Source organism: Artemia sp. Qi Xiang Cuo, chromosome 16 (genome assembly GCF_049724085.1).
Source record: "Artemia sp. Qi Xiang Cuo chromosome 16, ASM4972408v1, whole genome shotgun sequence".
In the NCBI taxonomy this organism is placed as follows: Eukaryota; Metazoa; Arthropoda; class Branchiopoda; order Anostraca; family Artemiidae; genus Artemia; species Artemia sp. Qi Xiang Cuo.
The window spans coordinates 45742114-45761219 of NC_142809.1; the positions used below are offsets into that span (position 1 = coordinate 45742114).

The 19106-nt window shown below is 35.8% G+C and overlaps 1 protein-coding gene across 2 annotated transcripts in view; it reads left to right on the top strand.

Moving 5' to 3' along the window:
• The window catches only part of LOC148942956 (complex I assembly factor ACAD9, mitochondrial-like), a 55405-nt gene that overhangs the window by 19264 nt on the left and 17035 nt on the right, over nucleotides 1–19106 (top strand). Inside the window, exons 1-4 of one of the 2 annotated variants that reach the window (XM_089102785.1) lie at nucleotides 1298–1364; nucleotides 3579–3790; nucleotides 13814–13982; nucleotides 16011–16171. In XM_089102785.1, the coding sequence (XP_088958911.1) occupies nucleotides 3707–3790; nucleotides 13814–13982; nucleotides 16011–16171 (414 nt within the window). In that variant the 5' untranslated portion in view covers nucleotides 1298–1364; nucleotides 3579–3706. Of the gene's footprint in view, nucleotides 1–1297; nucleotides 1365–3578; nucleotides 3791–13813; nucleotides 13983–16010; nucleotides 16172–19106 lie in introns of those variants that run through there. The other variant, XM_089102784.1, reaches the window with a different exon arrangement.

Consider the following 19106-nt stretch of genomic DNA (forward strand, 5'->3'; position numbering starts at 1 on the left):
TATGTTAGAATCATTTAAAATTTCTCTGACTTTTTTGTCATAATCATCTGAATCTAATACAACAACAGTATTGCCTTTATCGGCTTTCGTAATAATCCTGGAATGATCTTTATGTAGTGCTTGTAAGACCAAATATTCATTTTTACTATTTTTTTTTAAATTTGGATTATTAACAGAAGGCGAATCCAACCAAGTTTCAACAAATTGTGATCTAACTTCAGAAATCTCTCCAATATCCGCACGAGAGTCATGAAATGCCCCCTCTGTGTTCGCGATAATTTCACTAGTAAGGTATTTTTGAAGGGGCTATCGAAAATTTCCATCCTCTCGGCAGAACCTGATTTTGCTCTGTTGTAAGGGGCGTGGAGCTGAGATTTATCACAGCAGGACCACGATACACATTTGGGACAAAATTTGGATTATGAGAGAGTTTTTCCAATTTTAAACGGTGTAATTTCTCAGAAAGTCTTAGTCTAGAAATCCTAAAATCATGCTTAAAAGAATTTTCAGCAATAGCTTTAATTTGATAAAAATCAGCATAAGAAAGCGTACACATTTCTCGCTCTAGCCTAAAAATATCCTGATTTATCCGGTAGCGCTTGCTTTTGCAATCTCTAATAACACGATTCAAAATACCAAACCCTATACGTTCTTTAAATTGCCGTTCGTTACGTGTGTTTAAGTGAAGTGAATGTCGCATTGACTTGGGTAAAATACGGTTCATTTTAAAATTATGAAGAAAATACTGTTGATTAATCAAATTTGTTTTTTTTCTCACAAGAGATATGATTTTAGTAACACCATTGGTAGAATGCTCCCCATAGGCATGACGAAGATAATTTCTTAAACCACATTGGCCTGACATCACATAAAGAAAGAAAAACGAGCAAAAATGGGGTTTTTGCTCGTTGAAAAAACGAGCAAAATAGGGTTAGAAAGAAAAAAAACGAGCACTACAGAGAAGCTGTTGAAATTTATAAATACCAACATTTAGGTCTTGCTTTGAACAGAGCTTCTGGTGATTTAAGATCAAACGAGTCATATTTCGGTTTTCTCAAAAGAGAAGCCGATATTTTAGTAATCCCTGAAATAAACCTTGAGCCACTTTCCCAGTCATATAATCAAACACGCGAACTCTTAGGTCTCAAAGAGTGTCTGCAAGAAATGCATTAATTAAAATCCGAAGTCAGATGACATAGTTCTCCAACTTATTTATTTGCTGGTTCGTTTTGTTTTTTGAGTGAATGAATTGTTTTCTTTTCAGTCTCAGTTGTTCGCTAGTATCCGTCGATGGCAGTTCATAATTTTTTGGATTTTGTGCAAATCGCGGATATTGGCGAATAACTCGCTTTTATGGTTGTTAGGTATTTGGTTTTAATTCTTTTAATTTTTGGCTTTTATTGAATTTTCTAATCTTTTAAATTTTTTTTTTTTGGTTCTTTTCACATCGACTTTCCGCGTTTGTTTTTGGATACATTATTTCGTTTCGTGCTGAAGATGAGAGGCGTTTGTCCTCTCGAAATATTCGCTTTGTTGTGTTTTTTTTTCAGTACTGTCATTCTGCCTATAAAAACCCCATTTTTGCTCGTTTTTTCTTTCTTTATATAAGCTGATTAGGTGATAGCAAAGAATCTTTGCTATCACCAAGCTAAGGTCTATTCGCAAGCTAAGATCTATTCATATCGGAAAAGCTTGATTTATTTAGATTATTTTTTGTTAGTTCCGAAAATTATGAAATTTTCATGGAAACATCACACTTTTGGCAGTGTTGTCACGCTGAACCGTGAAAATAATAAGCAAAACTAATTACTGAAATTTTACAGACCTTTTTGTCCGTTTAAATTCAAGCATTAATAATATATTGAAAAAGACATTTCGACTTATTAATAATGTATCGCAAAGACTACTACACCTTAAAAGAAAAGCTGCTCATTCTTCAGCTATTTGATGCCGTATGTTATTATTATTTTTTTTTCATATTTCTTTTGAAATGGGCACCTGCTTTTACCAAAAACTTTCTAACTGCATATGGAGATCTTAAATATTTAAATATTTAAGATACGATGTTTAAGTATAATAATATAAATGATTTTTAAATATAAATATTAAATAATTTATAATTAAGTATTTAATTCATCAATAATTAATTAATTATTTGATTAAATAATAGAATAATAAATGTTAAATATTTATATAATTAAATATTGAAAGTTAGCCTAGATAAGCCTAGAGAAGGACCTGTAGATAAAGGAAACACCTTAAGAAGACAATTCCTACTTCATAATATGCATAATAATTGTAGCTAACACATTAGATGGGAAATATCTAATCTCGGCGATATATTTGCACATTGGGGGGGGGGGGATATAGTATATCGGAGCTGCATGCAGAATGTGTTAGCTACAATTATTCTGCATGTTTGATTCTTCCCAATTCTTTAAGATATGTGTGCTTATATAAGTTTTCACATAATCATTTTAAACAATCAAGTTTTATTTTCACTATTCTTGGTACTGTAAAAAAAAAAAAAAAAAAAAATCATTTTATTTCTATTATTAAATTTATTTATGCCTTTTTGCTATTTTTTATTGTCATTATTTAGTAGCATGCAACCGCAAGCGCAGCTTTTGATGTGTGACTCAAAGAGTATTGGCAACTTAAAAGAGTGGAAATTGGCGCTGGTATTGGCAAAAAAACATCAACCCCATCTAGCATTTGGAGGTACTTGGTATTTTTTCAAGTTTTATAACTGTTTTTCTGTCATGAACTGAGATCAGATACTTATTAGCACTCTAATATTATAGTTAGTTCAGACGGATGAGAAAAAGATTTAGGTAAAACTATCAAGGATCAAGGAGAAACTGTTCCACATTCATGGGAAAGTGTTTGAACGCACCAGACGTCATGAAGGGAAGCAAACATTTTAAATCAATACAACATGAATGATCCAGACTCAGAAGCTATAGGCTTGGCAGCATTTTTAATAGTTTTAGCTAGCTTCAGTTTGCTAGAATCTGAGGAAATAGTTAATCCAGAAAAAAAGAGGATGGCATGTCCTCCCACCATTTTCCTTTCATCCATTCCCATTTCATGAAATTTCCAGCCATGTTGGTTGTTTTTTCTTTGTGACAAGTGTCAAATAAACACCATGGCTATAAGATAATGGGTCTGCGGATGATTTATTCTCGACATGATTCTAACTTTTGAGTATTTCACCAAGGAATTCCCATAAACCCCATCAGGTTCCAAAGGGAAAAATTAAAAAAATCCAATAGAAGGACATGACGGGAAAACGATCAATCCGAAAGGAATTTCTTTGAGGAATGATGGGTATTCCATCCGTGTGAAGTAACCATTAAATTAGTTATTCTTATTATTGCACTTGAATTATGTCAAGTTTCGCCAAACGCTTGACGGCGTTGAGGTATATTTGTCGACATTAGTGCCACTTCCCACTCTTGTAAGTTACCCATACTCTTTGATGTGGCAGATTAATCTGTTTTGTTTTGATTTATGATAAGTTATTTTACTGCTGCTACTATTCGCGGGTGGAATTGATCAAATTTATTTTCATTTAGGGATTTTGAAGCACTTGTTGAAAGATGTAACGCGTCATTGTATTGATAGAACACAATTTGGGAAACCTTTGAAAGATTTTGAGCTTATACAAGAAAAAATAGCAAAAATTACTGCCACAGCTTACGCCATGGAAAGTCTGTCCTATTTAACTGCTGCAATGATTGACATGTACGAGGAACCCGAGTGCTCAGTAGAAAGTGCTATTGTTAAGGTAATATTTTGTCGTTTAATCCAATGGGGGCCATTACTGGCCATCTCCCAATAATACTGCCCTCCCTATTCAACAGCCTCCATAGAAGCCCGAATTCTCAGTGAAACTGCTATAGTAAAAGTAGTATTTCGATGTTTAATTCAATAAGGGCCAGTAAGGGAAAATTCGATAAGTGCCCAATAAGGAGTATTTCCTATTTAAAAGCTGTCATGATTAATTGATATGAGGAATCCAGATTTTCAGTGGAAAGTGCTATTGTATAAATAATATTTAATAATTTAATTTGACAAGAGCCAATCTAAATAACGACTAGTAGGGGACAATTCAATAAGGACCCATTAGGTAGTTTTTCCTTTTTAAAAGCTGTCGTGACTAATAGGTATGAGGAACCCGAATGCTCAGTGGAAAGCGCTGTTTTAAAGGTAACATTTCGTCGGTCAATTCAATACTCTTCAACTCAATAAGGTCCCAAGTGTCCTATTTAACAGAATCCATGATTAATTTATATACGGAACCCAAACCCTCATTGGAAAGTGCTATAGTAAAGGGAATTATTGTTCACTCTAAGAAGGCCCAATTTACAATAACTGGTTTGATGAAAATTGTTTGGATTGTTGTAAAGAGAAGCCGGCGTTTACACATCCCCTGGAAAATACCCCCCCCCCTCGTGGCTGGTTGGTCTCGAATCACTTTCGATTTATAAAAAGACCAGAACCCTCAATTTCTGATGTAATGAGCATCCTCCGAAGTTTTCCAACCTTGAGCTGGAGGTGGGGATGAGGAAAGGGCAGTCTCCCTCCTATACGGAATAAATTCTGCTCATTTTGTCGTTTAATGTTACTCTTTACCATCATAATAACAGTGTAGACCAGAAATTTTCTCAGAAATCAAGAGGAATTAAATATCAATTTCACATCTTGATGCATTTTTTAAAGTTTTTTTGTACTCCTCTCCCCCGAAAAAATAACCTCCCCCAAAGAAAAGTCCTGGATATGGCCCTTGGGATTATGTATAAATTTCCACCTACACTGTCCCCTCGCCTTTCCCTTAGAACTAATTCTGTATTTATCTGAAGGCCCAACCTCATTGTAGAGGTTTAAAGCCCTTAAATGCAAATGTTTGGAAACGTAAGACAACAGGGAATTTACCTATGACAGTGACATTTGTCTAGACCTTAAAAATATTTTGGCTAGTTAGAAAGGGAGGTAGATACCTCAAAGGGAGCATTTTAATGCCAAAACATCTCAACTCTGATTGAGCCTTCACTTAAATACAGAATTAGTTCTAAGGGAGAGACGAGGGGAGGGTTGAAATAGAAATTTATATATAATCCCCAAAGATGTATCCTGGTTTGTTGTTGTTTTTTTTTTGGGGGGGGGGGGGGGTTCAAACAATCTTTAAAAAAACGCAGCAAAAATTTTAAATTTATATTTAATCCCTCTTGATTTCTGGGAATATTTCTGGTCTACGCTGTTATTATCAGAGGCAACGCTGTAGCGTTGCCTATAGTAAAGGCCATACGGCTCCAATGTTTTATTATTATTATTTATTTATTATTTTTTTTCCCAGAGGCACTTCATATGGAAAGGGTCGTCGTAGAAACTTCAAAGGGGGATCATTCGATTGGAAATCGAGAGTTCTAGTGCCCTTTTTAATAGTCGAAAGTGATTGGAGGGCAACTAGCCCCCCCCCACGCCCATAATTCCCCCCAACACATCCAAGCCCAATTTTGAGATATCACTTTTGTTCAGCGTCGGTGATTTCTTGATAGAAAATAGAATTTTGAGGAGGTTATTCCCCCACAACCCTCAGGGCAAGGGTTTTAAGTTATGCCCTGGGGGCTTATAAGGTTTTTATAGAAGGCGTTATCGTAGAAACTTCAAAATAGGCTCATTCGATTGAAAATTAAGGAGCTAGTGCCCTTTTTAATAGTCGAAAGTGATTGGAGTGTAACTGCCCCCTCCCCCCTCCCCACGCCCAACATTTCCCCAAACACATCCAATCAACATTTTAGATAGCCATTTTATTCATCGTAGTTGATTTCCGATGGAAAATATATTTTTGAGGACACTCCCCCACAGCCCTCAGGGCAAGGGTTTTAAGTTATACCCTGGGGGCATATAAGGTTTTTTATAGAAGGCGTTGTCGTAAAAACTTCAAAAAAGGCTCATTCGATTGGAAATTCAAAAAGCTAGTGCCCTTTTTAATAGTCGAAAGTGATTGGAGGGCAACCAGCCCCCCCCCCACGCCCATTATCCCGCCAAACAGTTCCAATCAAAGTTTTGAGGTAGCCATTTTGTTCAGCGTAGTTGATTTCCAGATAGAAAATATATTTTTGAGGAGGACACTCCCCCACAACCCTTAGGGCAAGGGTTTTAAGTTATGCCCTGGGGGCATATAAGGTTTTTATAGAAGGCGTGGTCGTAAAAACTTCAAAAAAGGCTAATTCGATTGGATATCGAGAGTTCTAGTGCCCTTTTTAATAGTCAAAAGTGATTGGAGGACAACTAGCCCACCCCCCACGCCCATCATTCCCCCAAACACATCCAATCAAAATGTTGAGATAGCCATGTTGTTTAGCGTAGTTGATTTTAAGATAGAAAATTATTTTTGAGGAGGAGACTCCCCCACAACCCTCAGGGCAAGGGTTTTAAGTTATGCCCTGGGGGCATATAAGGTTTTTATAGAAGGCGTTGTCGTAGAAACTGCAAAACAGGCTCATTCGATTGGAAATTCAAAAAGCCACTGCCCTTTATAATAGTCGAAAGTGATTGGAGTGTAACTAGCTCCCCTCCCCCCCCCCACGCCCATCTTTCCCCTAAACACATCCAGTAAAAATTTTGATATAGCCATTCTGTTCATCACAGTCGATTTCCAGGTAGAAAATATATTTTGAGGAAAAAACTCCCCCACAATCCTCAGGGCAAGGGGTTTAAGATCTACCATTGTGGCATAAGATTTACGTATCGAAGATGTAGTCGCAAAACCTAGAAAACAGGCTCATTCGATTGGAAACGAAAGGGCTAGTGCCCTTTTTAGTAATCGAAAATGATTGGAGGGCAACTCCCCCCCACTCCCATCATTCCCCCAAACACATCCAATCAAAATTTTGAGATAGCCATTTTGTTCAGTGTAGTTGATTTCCAGATAGAAAATATATTTTGAAGTGGATACTCCCCCACAACCCTCAGCGCAAGGGTTTTAAGCTATGCCCTGGGGGCATATAAGGTTTTTATAGAAGGCGTTGTCGTAGAAACTTCAAAAAAGGCTCATTCGATTGGAAATTCAAAGGGGTTGTGCCCTTTTTAATAGTCTAAAGTAACTGGAGGGCAACTAGCCCCCCCCCACGCCCATCATTCCCACAAACGCATCCAATCAAAATTTTTAGATAGCCATTTTGTTCAGCGTAGTTGATTTTTACATAGAAAACATGTTTTCTATGTAAAAATCAACTACGCTGAACAAAATGGCTATCTAAAAATTTTGATTGGATGTGTTTGGGGGACTGATGGGCGTGGGGGGGGGCTAGGTCCCCTCCAATCACTTTCGACTATTAAAAAGGGCACTATCCCTTTGAATTTCCAATCGAATGAGCCTGTTCTGAAGTTTCTACGACAACACCTTCTATAAAAACCTTATATGGCCCCAGGGCATAGCTTAAAACCCTTGCGCTGAGGGTTGTGGGGGAGTATCCACTTCAAAATATATTTTCTATCTGGAAATCAACTACCCTGAACAAAATGGCTATCTCAAAATTTTGATTGGATGTGTTTGGGGGAATGATGGGAGTGGGGGGGAGTTGCCCTCCAATCATTTTCGATTACTAAAAAGGGCACTAGCCCTTTCGTTTCCAATCGAATGAGCCTGTTTTGAAGTTTCTACGACAACGCCTTCTATAAAAATCTTATATACCCCCAGGGCATAACTTAAAACCCTTGCCCTGAGGGTTGTGGGGAGTGTCCTCCTCAAAATATATTTTCTATCTGGAAATCAACTACGCTGGACAAAATGGCAATCTCAAAATTTTGATTGGATGTGTTTGGGGAATAATGGGCGTGGGGGGGAGGGGAGCTAGTTACACTCCAATCACTTTCGACTATTATAAAGGGCAGTGGCTTTTTGAATTTCCAATCGAATGAGCCTGTTTTGCAGTTTCTACGACAACGCCTTCTATAAAAACCTTATATGCCCCCAGGGCATAACTTAAAACCCTTGCCCTGAGGGTTGTGGGGAGTATCCTCCTCAAAAATAATTTTCTATCTTAAAATCAACTACGCTAAACAACATGGCTATCTCAAAATTTTGATTGGATGTGTTTGGGGGAATGATGGGCGTGGGGGGTGGGCTAGTTGTCCTCCACTCATTTTTGACTATTAAAAAGGGCACTAGAACTCTCGATTTCCAATCGAATGAGCCTGTTTTAAAGTTTCTACGACAACGCCTTCTATAACCCTCAGGGTTATAGAGGGTTCCCACAACCCTCAGGGCAAGGGTTTTAAGTTATGCCCTGGGGGCATATAAGGCTTTTATAGAAGGCGTTGTCATAGTAACTTCAAAAAAGGCTTATTCGATTGGAAATTCAAAGGGATAATGCCCTTTTTAATAGTCGAAAGTGATTGGAGGGCAACTAGCCCCCCCCCCCACGCCCCTCATACCCCCAAAACACAGCCAATCACAATTTTGAGATAGTCATATTGTTAAGCTGAGTTGTCTTCTAGATTGAAAATATATTTTTGAGGAGGAAAATCCCCCAAAACCCTCAGGGCAAGGGTTTTAAGTTATGCCCTGGGGGCTTATAAGGTTTTTATAGAAGGCGTTGTCGTAGAAACTTCAAAAAAGGCTCATTCGATTAGAAATTCAAAGGGCTAGTGCCCTTTTTAATAGTCGAAAGTGATGCTATTTGGGCCATTTTGTTAACTTCAAAGAAGGCTCATTCGATCGGAAATTCCGAGGGCTAGTGCCCTTTGTATAAGGTTTTATAGATGGCGTTGTCGTAGAAACTTCAAAAAAGGTTCATTCGATTGGAAATTCAAAGGGATAGTGCCCTTTTTAATAGTCAAAAGTGATTGGAGGGCAACTAGCCCCCCCCCTCCCTACGCCCATCAGTCCCCTGGACACATCCAATCAAAATTTTTGAGATAGCCCTTTTTGTTCAGCGTAGTTGATTTCCGGATTGAAAATATATTTTTGAGGAGAACACTCCCCCACAACCCTCGGGGCAAGGGTTTTAAGTTATGCCCTGGGAGCATTTAAGGTCTTTATAAAAGGCGTCGTCGTAGAAACTTCAAAACAGGCTCATTCGATTTGAAATTAAAGGGCTAGTGTCCTTTTTAATAGTCGAAAGTGATTGGAGGGCAGCTAGCCCCCCCCCCCTACGCCTATAATTTCCCCAAACACATCCAATCAAACTTGTGAGATAGCCATTTTTTTCAGTATAGCTGATTTCTAGATAGAAAATATGTTTTTGAGGAGAACACTTCCCAGAACCTTCAAGGCAAGGGTTTTAAGATATGCCCTGGGGGCATATAAGGTTTTTATAGAAGGCGTTGTCGTAGAAACTTCAAAAAAGGTTCATTCGATTGGAAATTCAAAGGGATAGTGCCCTTTTTAATAGTCAAACGTGATTGGAGGGCAATCAGCCCCCCCCCCCCGACGCCCATAATTTCTCCAAACACATCCAATCAAACTTTTGAGATAGCCATTTTGTTCAGTGTAGCTGATTTCCAGATAGAAAATATGTTTTTGAGGAGGACACTCCCCCACACCCCTCGACAAGAGTTTTAAGTTCTTCCCTGGGGGCATATAAGGTTTTTATAGCAGGCGTTGTCGTAGAAACTTCAACACAGGCACATTCAATTGGAAATTCAAAGGGCTAGTGCCCTTTTTAATTTTAGACAGCCATTTTATTAAACGCAGTTTTAAGTTCTGGAAATTAGGTCTTTGAGGATTACATCTCCCCCAAAGCCCTCAGGGCCAGGGTTGCAATTTGAGGATTCTCCGTATCCTTCATATCATTTCTTATAGAACGATGCTCGTATAAACTGTAGAGAGGGCTCGTTTGATTGAAAATTGAAAGTTTTTGTTCACTGTTTAAGATTCAAAAGAAATTGAAGGGCAACTAGCCCATCTGCCTCCTCCACGTCCTCAATGCATCAGATAAAAATATCGAGATATACATTTTGTTAAAATAGTTCAAAGTTCTGATAACAAAAACTCCGGTGTCGACACAGCCCACCAGGGCCCTGGGGTAGGCGTTTTAAGTAATGCCCTGGGGCATAACTTATTAAGGGGGGTTTATAACTTATGGGAAGGGGTTTTGTATGGGAAGAACACATAGGAAATCTATCATAATTATCCAATTATAAGGTTAAAATACATACTCTATGATAGATGCAAAATTGCTTTGGCACACAAATTCCTATTAAGGTCAATTCCAAACAGTCTTGATCCCTTTGTGTCAGCAAGTGAAATGGTCTAAACCCCCTTATTGGAGCTACTTTTTCAATCCATTCATTGTTGTCAATCGCTGTTCACAAGTTATATAAGCTGTCTATTGTTCATATATAAGGTTTTTATCAAAGAGGTAACCGTACAGACTTTGATAAAAGCCTCTTTCGATTTCAATTGAATGATCTAGATCCGTTTTTTAAAATCAAGAATAACCGGACAGTAAGCAACCCCCCCCCAGGCCATAAAAATTTGAAACTTTTTGCGACAAAAAGCGAACAAAAATTAATTAAAAAAAACTGTACGAAAAATAAGTTTTTCAAAGAAAAGTAAAGGCCATTTTAAACTTAACCTCAGGAGATACAAATACCTGTTAAAATTCAAACTCAAAACGACCAGAAATCACTATTAAAGAATAAATGAAACCCAAAACGAACAGAAATTAAATAGACAATCATAGCAAAAACATACAACAAGTAATAATATAAATGAATAAATAGATCTTAAAGCGAGTAATGCTTGGATTTAACATGAAAATCAAGCTTGAAACGAAAACAAATATTTTGCTATTAAAGTATAAATGAAACTTAAAACGAACAGAAATTAAATAAAAAATCAATGCGAACAAAACATACAATATATATTAATGTAAATGAATAAATAAATCTTAAAACGAGTGAAACTTAAATTGAATATGCAAATCAACTTTTAATCGAATAAAAATAACTACAAACAAGAGTTTGGGTATCGTCTCACTGATGACGATGACGGTATTGCGATGCCGTTACGCATTGCATAAAAGGTGTTGTATTCCGACAATATTTTTCATTAGTATTCTTTAAAATTTGCCAAGAGGACGAGCCAAAAGAGATATCATATTACTAGCATTTTAAGGTTCCTTCGGGTTAATACACATAACATTTTGAATAGCAAATTGAGATACCACGAGGAGGCGTCAGGATTTTAGAAATACTTAGGTGGAGAATGGCCCAAAATCGGTTGGGAACCACTGGTCTAGAATATGGTCAACCAAAGGGTACGCGTCCTGCACATGCCCCACGTTGGGAATCACGGCCTTAGAGGCTGTGCCTGATAAAGAGTACAAATCGAGAAATTTTTTCGGATTGTTAATATAAGCTAAACATTGAGAAAAAGTAGCCTAGTATTATAGGCTTTTTGTTTTGAGAGCCAAATAAGAGAGGCTAAAATGAAAATATTAGCATTGGAATAGAAGAAGAAGAGATAGCCATACAGGTATGAAGCTGCTTCTGAGTAACCAAAGTTTGCTACTTCCAATCAAGCACACGTGAGGATCAGGGCTGCTACTGAGGCTTTTGCGATAGATTCGCTTGCAAAAAATGCCAAGGTACTAAGTAACTACAACTTATAAAATCAACATACTTTTTGAGAATAATATTCAATATCTATGCTTTTTATAAAACCTCAATCTCCGGTATTTCTGTCTCATACCAACTTATTAACTTTTTCTTATATACACTATTTTGATACTAATGTATACAAAACTATTTATTTGTACTTTCGTTTGTAGTTTCGTTTTTGCTGAAAATTGATTAGTCACATTTGTTTCAAGTATAAGTAAGCCGAAACTTTAAAAAGGGAATGCTTATAATAATGATTACATACAAAAAAATCGTGATAAAAAACACAACTTTGAATGAAAACAACAGAAAGTATCTTAGAGATTAGGGGGAGAGGTCCGATCAAGTGAAAACTTTGGACGAGTCTAAATGATTAGATAAAAACAGGATAATTTCCTGGAAAGAGTTGCAAACTTGATAAATAGAAAATTCTAACAAAGCAAAAATTTTGTAAAGTACCGAGGAGATATAGGCCTAGTGAGAGTGGAGCATTAATCTTCAGCGCATATTTCCCATAAATAAAACACTCCTGCAAATTTAACTTGTTGGATGTAACTCGAGGTTTTCTGACTTGAATTTGCTCGGTAGTAACCTTAGCTCTCTGCAAACAAGGATGTGTGGATATTCATGCACAAATTTGATATGAAACATTAGGGTTACATTCCCGGAGGGCGAGTCGGCCACCTAGTTGTTTTTAGGTTTTACTTATTGAATTTATCACAAACTTGTGAAAACAGGGGATGATAACGATTACCCAATTACGCATTCTTAAAGTAGAAATGTGCAGTTTTCCTGCATTTGTCTTTGTCAAACAGCAAAACGTTATCAAAATTAACAAAGTACTGAGGTTGTCTGCAATGTCAGGGACGTTCGTTTTTTGGACGAATTCTTTGAAGGAAGGGAGGGGGGCGATTCTCTAAGCGCCTCCCGACTTGAGTGTTCCATGTACACGCTATAAAAATTGCGTAACGCTGTTAATATTGTTCTTTTCAAAAATTTTTACAGTTTTACTCCTTTTGTCAAAATGTTTCTTAAAACAGCCTAATTTCTATATTCTTTTTGTTAATATAAATCCATTTAATCTTTCTGTAAAAGCGCTTTGAAATCTGACTTTTTGTGGTTGCTTAACATTGATTCCAAGTTTACTTTTTCCATCCATTTTTTTTTTCAACATGCTTTTAAAAACTTCGCGCAGAAAATTTTGGTAAATTTTTGGCAGTTCATATTATTGACTTAGCAATAAACTGAACATACCACTCGATGCCTTTTTTATGCTCTTTACGAATATAATAATTGCTTCTATCGGATATTCAAATTTACCCATGCCGACCCCCCTAATATGCAAATATATATCATGAATTGTAACCACACAAAGAAGTTATCAACACTAGTTAAGTTATTGAAAAGGGTTTAAAAATATATAACTAGTTTATAAATAAGTTGTTCAAGAGTAACATATTCCAAAAATACTTATTTATAACAATTCAAACCTCATTTATTAGACAACTCAAATATAAAACGTTTTCCTACCGTTTCAAGTTTTCAAATGCCATCGAAAAAAATAGTGCTGAATTTTGTGATTGGAAACTTTGCCGTCGACAATTCATGGTATATTTCAATTCAGGATATATATTTGCACATTAGGGGGGTGGGTAAATTTCAATTTCCGATAGAAGCGATTATTATATTCGTAAAGAGAATAAAAACGCATCGAATGGTATATTCACTTTATTCCTAAGTCAATGATATGAACTGCCAATAATTTACCCAAATTTTCACTACCGCTGTCAAACAAAATATATGAAAAATAGTCAAAATTTAAGGAATTAAATGAAATCGTCAGCGCAATTTGGATAAAATTTGGTGTGCCTAAAAATGAACATTCAATTAAGTTCTGTTGACAAGAAAGAGGAAAGAACAAGGTTGTTTAATCACCTCTTAGAAAAGGAGTCTAAAGTACCCCCCCCCCTCCTCTTTGCGTACTTCCTTGAAGCGAAGCTATTAAAAATATAAATAATTTCTTAGACCATGCATAATTAATAATTTTAAACATTTTAAACACATTTTAAACATTTTAATAATTAAACACATTTAATAATTTCCTTTTAAATTTTAAAATAAACTGTATACATATGTTCTCTGTATGCATTTGTTTTTGAAAACGACTAATATTAAAGATGCTCTTTTTCTTTCTCAGATATTTTCTTCTGAGGGTGTTTGGGAGAGCGTAAATGAATGCTTACAAATAATGGGTGGTATAGGATACATGAAGAGTTACCCATATGAAAGGGCACTTCGAGATGCTAGAATTATGCAAATATTTGAAGGAACAAACGAAATTCTTCGGCTGATGGTAGCTTTAAGAGGTAAGCTGAGTCATTTATCTTATCTGCTACTAATAAATCAACTATTTGCTACAATGGCTTGGACCAGAGCCTTATCAAACAACTCAACCGCTAACGACCTGTAAGGAGTGACTTGTGTGTCTTGTAACCGAAAGTATTAAAAAGAAGTTTTTTATTACAATATCCATCAAATAAATTGAATATTCTGGCTTTTCCAAATATGTAACATTTATTAAGTTTAAATTGATGAATCAAAGATTATGGGCCTGTAAAATCTGACAAATTTTTGAAAAAGAGGGGAACCACTAGTAGGAATGGGAATGCTGGTGATGGAAGCTATACAGTAAATTTCAGTATGTCAGAGAACCCTTTTACAGAGGTTTCTAGTCCCTGTGTACAAAAAGTGAAGTCTTTATTTTCTTATGAGGGATGGACGTGAGTTTATTAAGTTTGTCTTTATTGTTTGTGTTTTTTCTCCAGAGTGGCTGTGTGCCACCCTGGCACAATCTTTTTACGTCTTTTTCGTATTTCCTCCGGCCAAGGTTTCCTGAGGGGTTTGAAGGAATTGGTACAGAATCCGGTTCTTTAGGTCTGCTATGATTTTTTTTTTTGGTTTACTGGTAATTTTTATCTTTCACCAGAGTGAAATATACTTGGCAAGGTTGGTAGTGGTATTTCAAAAATCTTTGAATTACATATATGTGCGTATAAATTTATAAGAGACTACGAATTTATATTTATACAAAATCATACAAAATTATTAGAGAATAAATTTATTATGACTGTCGATGAACTGACGTGTTGATGTTATGACTGTCGATATCCTGATGTGTCGATGTTCTGACGGATTTTTTGTTGATGTTATGACGGATTTTGTCAATGTCCTGACGGTATTGGTCCTGACGTGTCGATGTCCTGACGCCTTCCCGGTAGCACCGAAACTCTAGATATAGGTGAAATTACGTTGGGAAAGCCGAGACAAGTGATACTTCCACAGAGAAGTAAGTGCAGTAAAGAAATAATTCAAAATTGGCATGAAGAAAAGACGAGTTGAGATTAGTTTAAATGGCGCAATTTAGAGTCGAAAAATATAATGTTTTTGTTCGACTTCAAATGTGGATTAAATTATAATGGGAAAGCTAGGACAAGTTAAATTTCACTTGGATGACGAGTTTAATAAAGAAAATATTAAAAAATTTCTTTGAAGAAAAGATGAATGGGTCTCGTCTCAAAAAATCTGAAAGGTGTCTACTAATAAAGGGTTTTAGTTTGCAACCTAAGGAATAAAATATTTCTTTGGCAACAAGGAGTAACCTCAATAACTGCTTTATTATCATCTTGGGTTTGTGTGTATGCTTAGTAATTTGCAGTACTCATACTAATGTAATGCACTGCTATAGTTGGCCCTGGCTGGCTAGGTAGGATCCTGTTTGTGTTGCTTGATCAGAGTAGGGTAATTCATGCAAAGGCCCTGGACCACGGAAATAGCTAGAAATTTCACCTGGGGAGAGGAATTGGATAAATGTGCCGTTCTTTGTCACTACTGCCAATGCTGTAGTGTGAAGAAGCTTTTGATGGTTGCTGATAAAGATAAGTATAAGGTCGCAAATCGGTCTTATTGCTATGAAGCAATGTTGTAATTGTCGCCTTTTACACGGACTACGTACTCATGCAGCTATCGATTACGTAATCAAAAACACAAGCGGCATATCATCAAGTAATCGATGGTGCCATGATTCCATGCTTGTAAATAAAGCACATTTAGAACATTTAAGCACAAATTAAAATAAATTAAAAACACAATGGCCATGAAGACCATCCATGATCTCATCGATCGTCTCTCTATAAACAACCTCCAATATCAATACCAATTTTTAATACCCCTTTTTTATAATCTCCCTTTATTTTTTCTCTGTAGAAATGGGATGGTAAAGTAAGATATGACGATATACTATTTTTACTATCGGTGACATTTTTGCTACGTTTGTCTCCTTTTTTCTTTTTTTTTCTCTGTTTCTTTTTCCTTTTTTCTCTGTTTTTCTTACCTAGGATTTCAGTATGCAGCCGTGGAACTAAGGGAAGATGTGAAAAAGATGCGCCAGCCTCTTCAGAATCCAGGCTTCTTCATGAAGAAAGCATTCAGTGAGCTCAAAACCTCTGTGAAGAAACTTAATTTGGACTTGGCAGGCTCGTTACATCCAGGTTTAGCGGTAATTTAATTTTTTGAAGAGAATAAAATATACATGGCGGAAGTTTGGCGCTATTTGGCGGTATTCCAAGGTCTTTAAATTACATGCATATGCATATTAATTCATAAAACATTGCAAACAGCGCGGGTGTTTGAAGGAACTGGCACAGAAGTGAAATCGGTTCTTTAGGTCTGATAATGAAATTTTTTTAGGTCTACTTGTAATTTAAATCTTTCATCAAAGTAAAATATACTAAGTAGGTTGACAATGGGATTTCAAAAATCTTTGAATGACATGCATATACGTGTAAATTTATGACTGACTACAAACACCACGCGTTTCCGCGACCTTCTTGTGCTTCTTCCGCACTGCCTCCAGCAAAGATTTCCTGAGGTGTTTGAAGGAAAAATATAGTGCAAGCAAAATAATAATTTAATAAAATTTGGATTCTAATAAAAAGTATGAAGTTAATTTGATCAATTCTGAAATTTCTTGTAGTGGACAGATTGATTTATTTTTAAACTAACTTTTGTTGATTATATAAGGAGTTACGGTACTTGTGTCTTATAGCCACAACGCTCAAGCTCTGTCGAGAAGTGAAGTTTGGTTAATGCTAATGAACTAAAATTATGAAAAAAAGAATTATGGAAGGAGGGCCGCCCAGACCCTCCGCATTTTATTAAACACGTAACCTAAACTAACCTAGCCTAACCAAAATACCAGCTAAATATTTTATAAAATATAGCTACAATGTAGTTTCCCACCGAGCCGAAGCTAATATTGTCTGGTATAAAGACCATGAAAACAGGTTATTGTCTCATGTTCGTAATACACGATCTTGAGTGTGGTGGCTATAAGACAAAAGTACCGGATTTATGACTAAGTTATTATGCCCAGTGTAGGCTAGTGAAAAAAAAATTGTATATAATGAATGTATGTATACCGAGTATAACAATTTTGAATAACAAATAGTAATTTTAAATAAAAATTTTCTTATTATAGTGAAAATTAGAAAGTTCAAATAAAAATAAAGTTATCACTATCATTTTTTTCCTCATATATACACACAGTATTCTTTGTTATCAGCTTCCCATTAATAACCCCTTTTAGAATTCCCTCGCTTCTTTTTTTCCTTTTTATAATCAGTTAAACGTCTGAAGTTTACCGTAGAAAATTCGTTGATGGCGTTTCAGATGTGGTAGAGTTTTCCGTAAGCCACTAGGTGACACAAAAATCTCGTGGTCCAAGTACATGACTGCAAAACTCGGCAACTTTACCCTTCTCAGTCGCTAAAAGGTACATGATTAGGTTTCGCCAAGATTTGAAACTTTTCTTTTTTTTCTGGCCAGTAAGCCTACCTGAAATTTCCTTTTTTGCAAAGGTTCTGTTCAAAAACCCATATAACTAAGTACCAATGCCTAATACCACAGACGAAAAATGTTGCTGATCAGATTTTATTAGAATTTGGGTCTGATGACGCGTTGGTGTCGAACCGAAAATTAGAATTTGTAGCAAAATTCCCTGGGAATTTTTGGTAAATATTATAAAGAAAAGGCGATCATAATATTTTTTATAGGATTTCGTCTTTTCTGCATTCATTCTGTAACTACGATCTAATGTCTGTAGACAGGTATCAAATTCTGTAGATCAAGTGAAAAATCCTTAGAAGTGGAAACGTAGTGGAATGTAGAAGCAAAAACTCTATAAAAACCTCAAAAATTCGTTACATACATTTTTGTTATTTTAATGAGACCGAAAATTTCAGGGGAGGGGTTTCACAACTGACACGCTTCCCCAGGTATAAAAGAAATTTTCTCTATTCCTGCGACAAGAAAAGAATCTTTCTTTTCTTCAAAAGTGTAACAGTAAACAAAAGTTTGATGTTCTGTAGCATAATAATTCCGGTTATTGAATTTTGGTACATATGTTCCCTTATGGTATTGTTTTTTTAATTATGCAAAAAAACCATCTATTTGACATATCTGAATAACTTTGGTAGCAGAAAAGTCTCTGTTGAACGCGGCCGTTTTTGTAAGTGTATCTTATTTAGAAAGAAATAATCCCCTATTTTTAAATTTAGAGTACTCGATTGGTATTTTTTATGTTATTGCCTTCTTCTCAAAAAAGGAAGGTGAAATGTGAAATATGAAATAGTGTCATCTATTTGGAAAAAAACTATACAAACATTGATTAGATTGCATTTTTGCTAACTGATTTTATTTTACTTAGTATTTTATTTTGAGGATTTTATTTTATTTAGTGCTCTAGTTTTATTTGATTGTTTTGTTGTGGCATTTCTATCGTTTTAATAATAGATATTCTGTAATATAATTTTATTCTGTAATAGAATTTTTTTAACAGTCATCTCCCCAGAAATACCAAGGTTTGTGTGATTATTTGAGAAACTGGTTTGTTCCATTAAGAAAAGTGTTTTAGTTTTTGGAGCTCTGCAGTTTTAGTTTTAGGAAAACCATCAAATTGTATTATAGAAAAAATAGCTAACTATATATAAATATATATAGCTAACTATAGGAAAAACTATAGAAATTCTGAGATTTACATGGTGTCTGGATAAAGATGGTTTGCAAAAGTAGTTGTTGCAAAACAACAGCCCAAAAAAAGTAACTTAGTAGTTAAATATATAGCTTATGTTGTATACCCTAGAAATATGTTTTTGGTTTTCTTTAGCGTGAAAGTGTTGTTTTTTTGTTTATTTATTTGTGATTGGTAAAAACAAAAATATGAACTTGAAAATTATGAACGAGACCATATCCAGGGGGAGGGGTGGCTACCCGGTTTGAACTCCCCCCCGCCTGATTTTTTTGTCTGACTCGTAAAAATATAACAAAATACATATAGACAAATTCCTGATGCATTTATTTAGTTTTTGTGTGACCTCCCCCCCCCCCTCCGAAGAAAAGTCCTTGATACACCTTTTCTTATGAAACTGCAACTG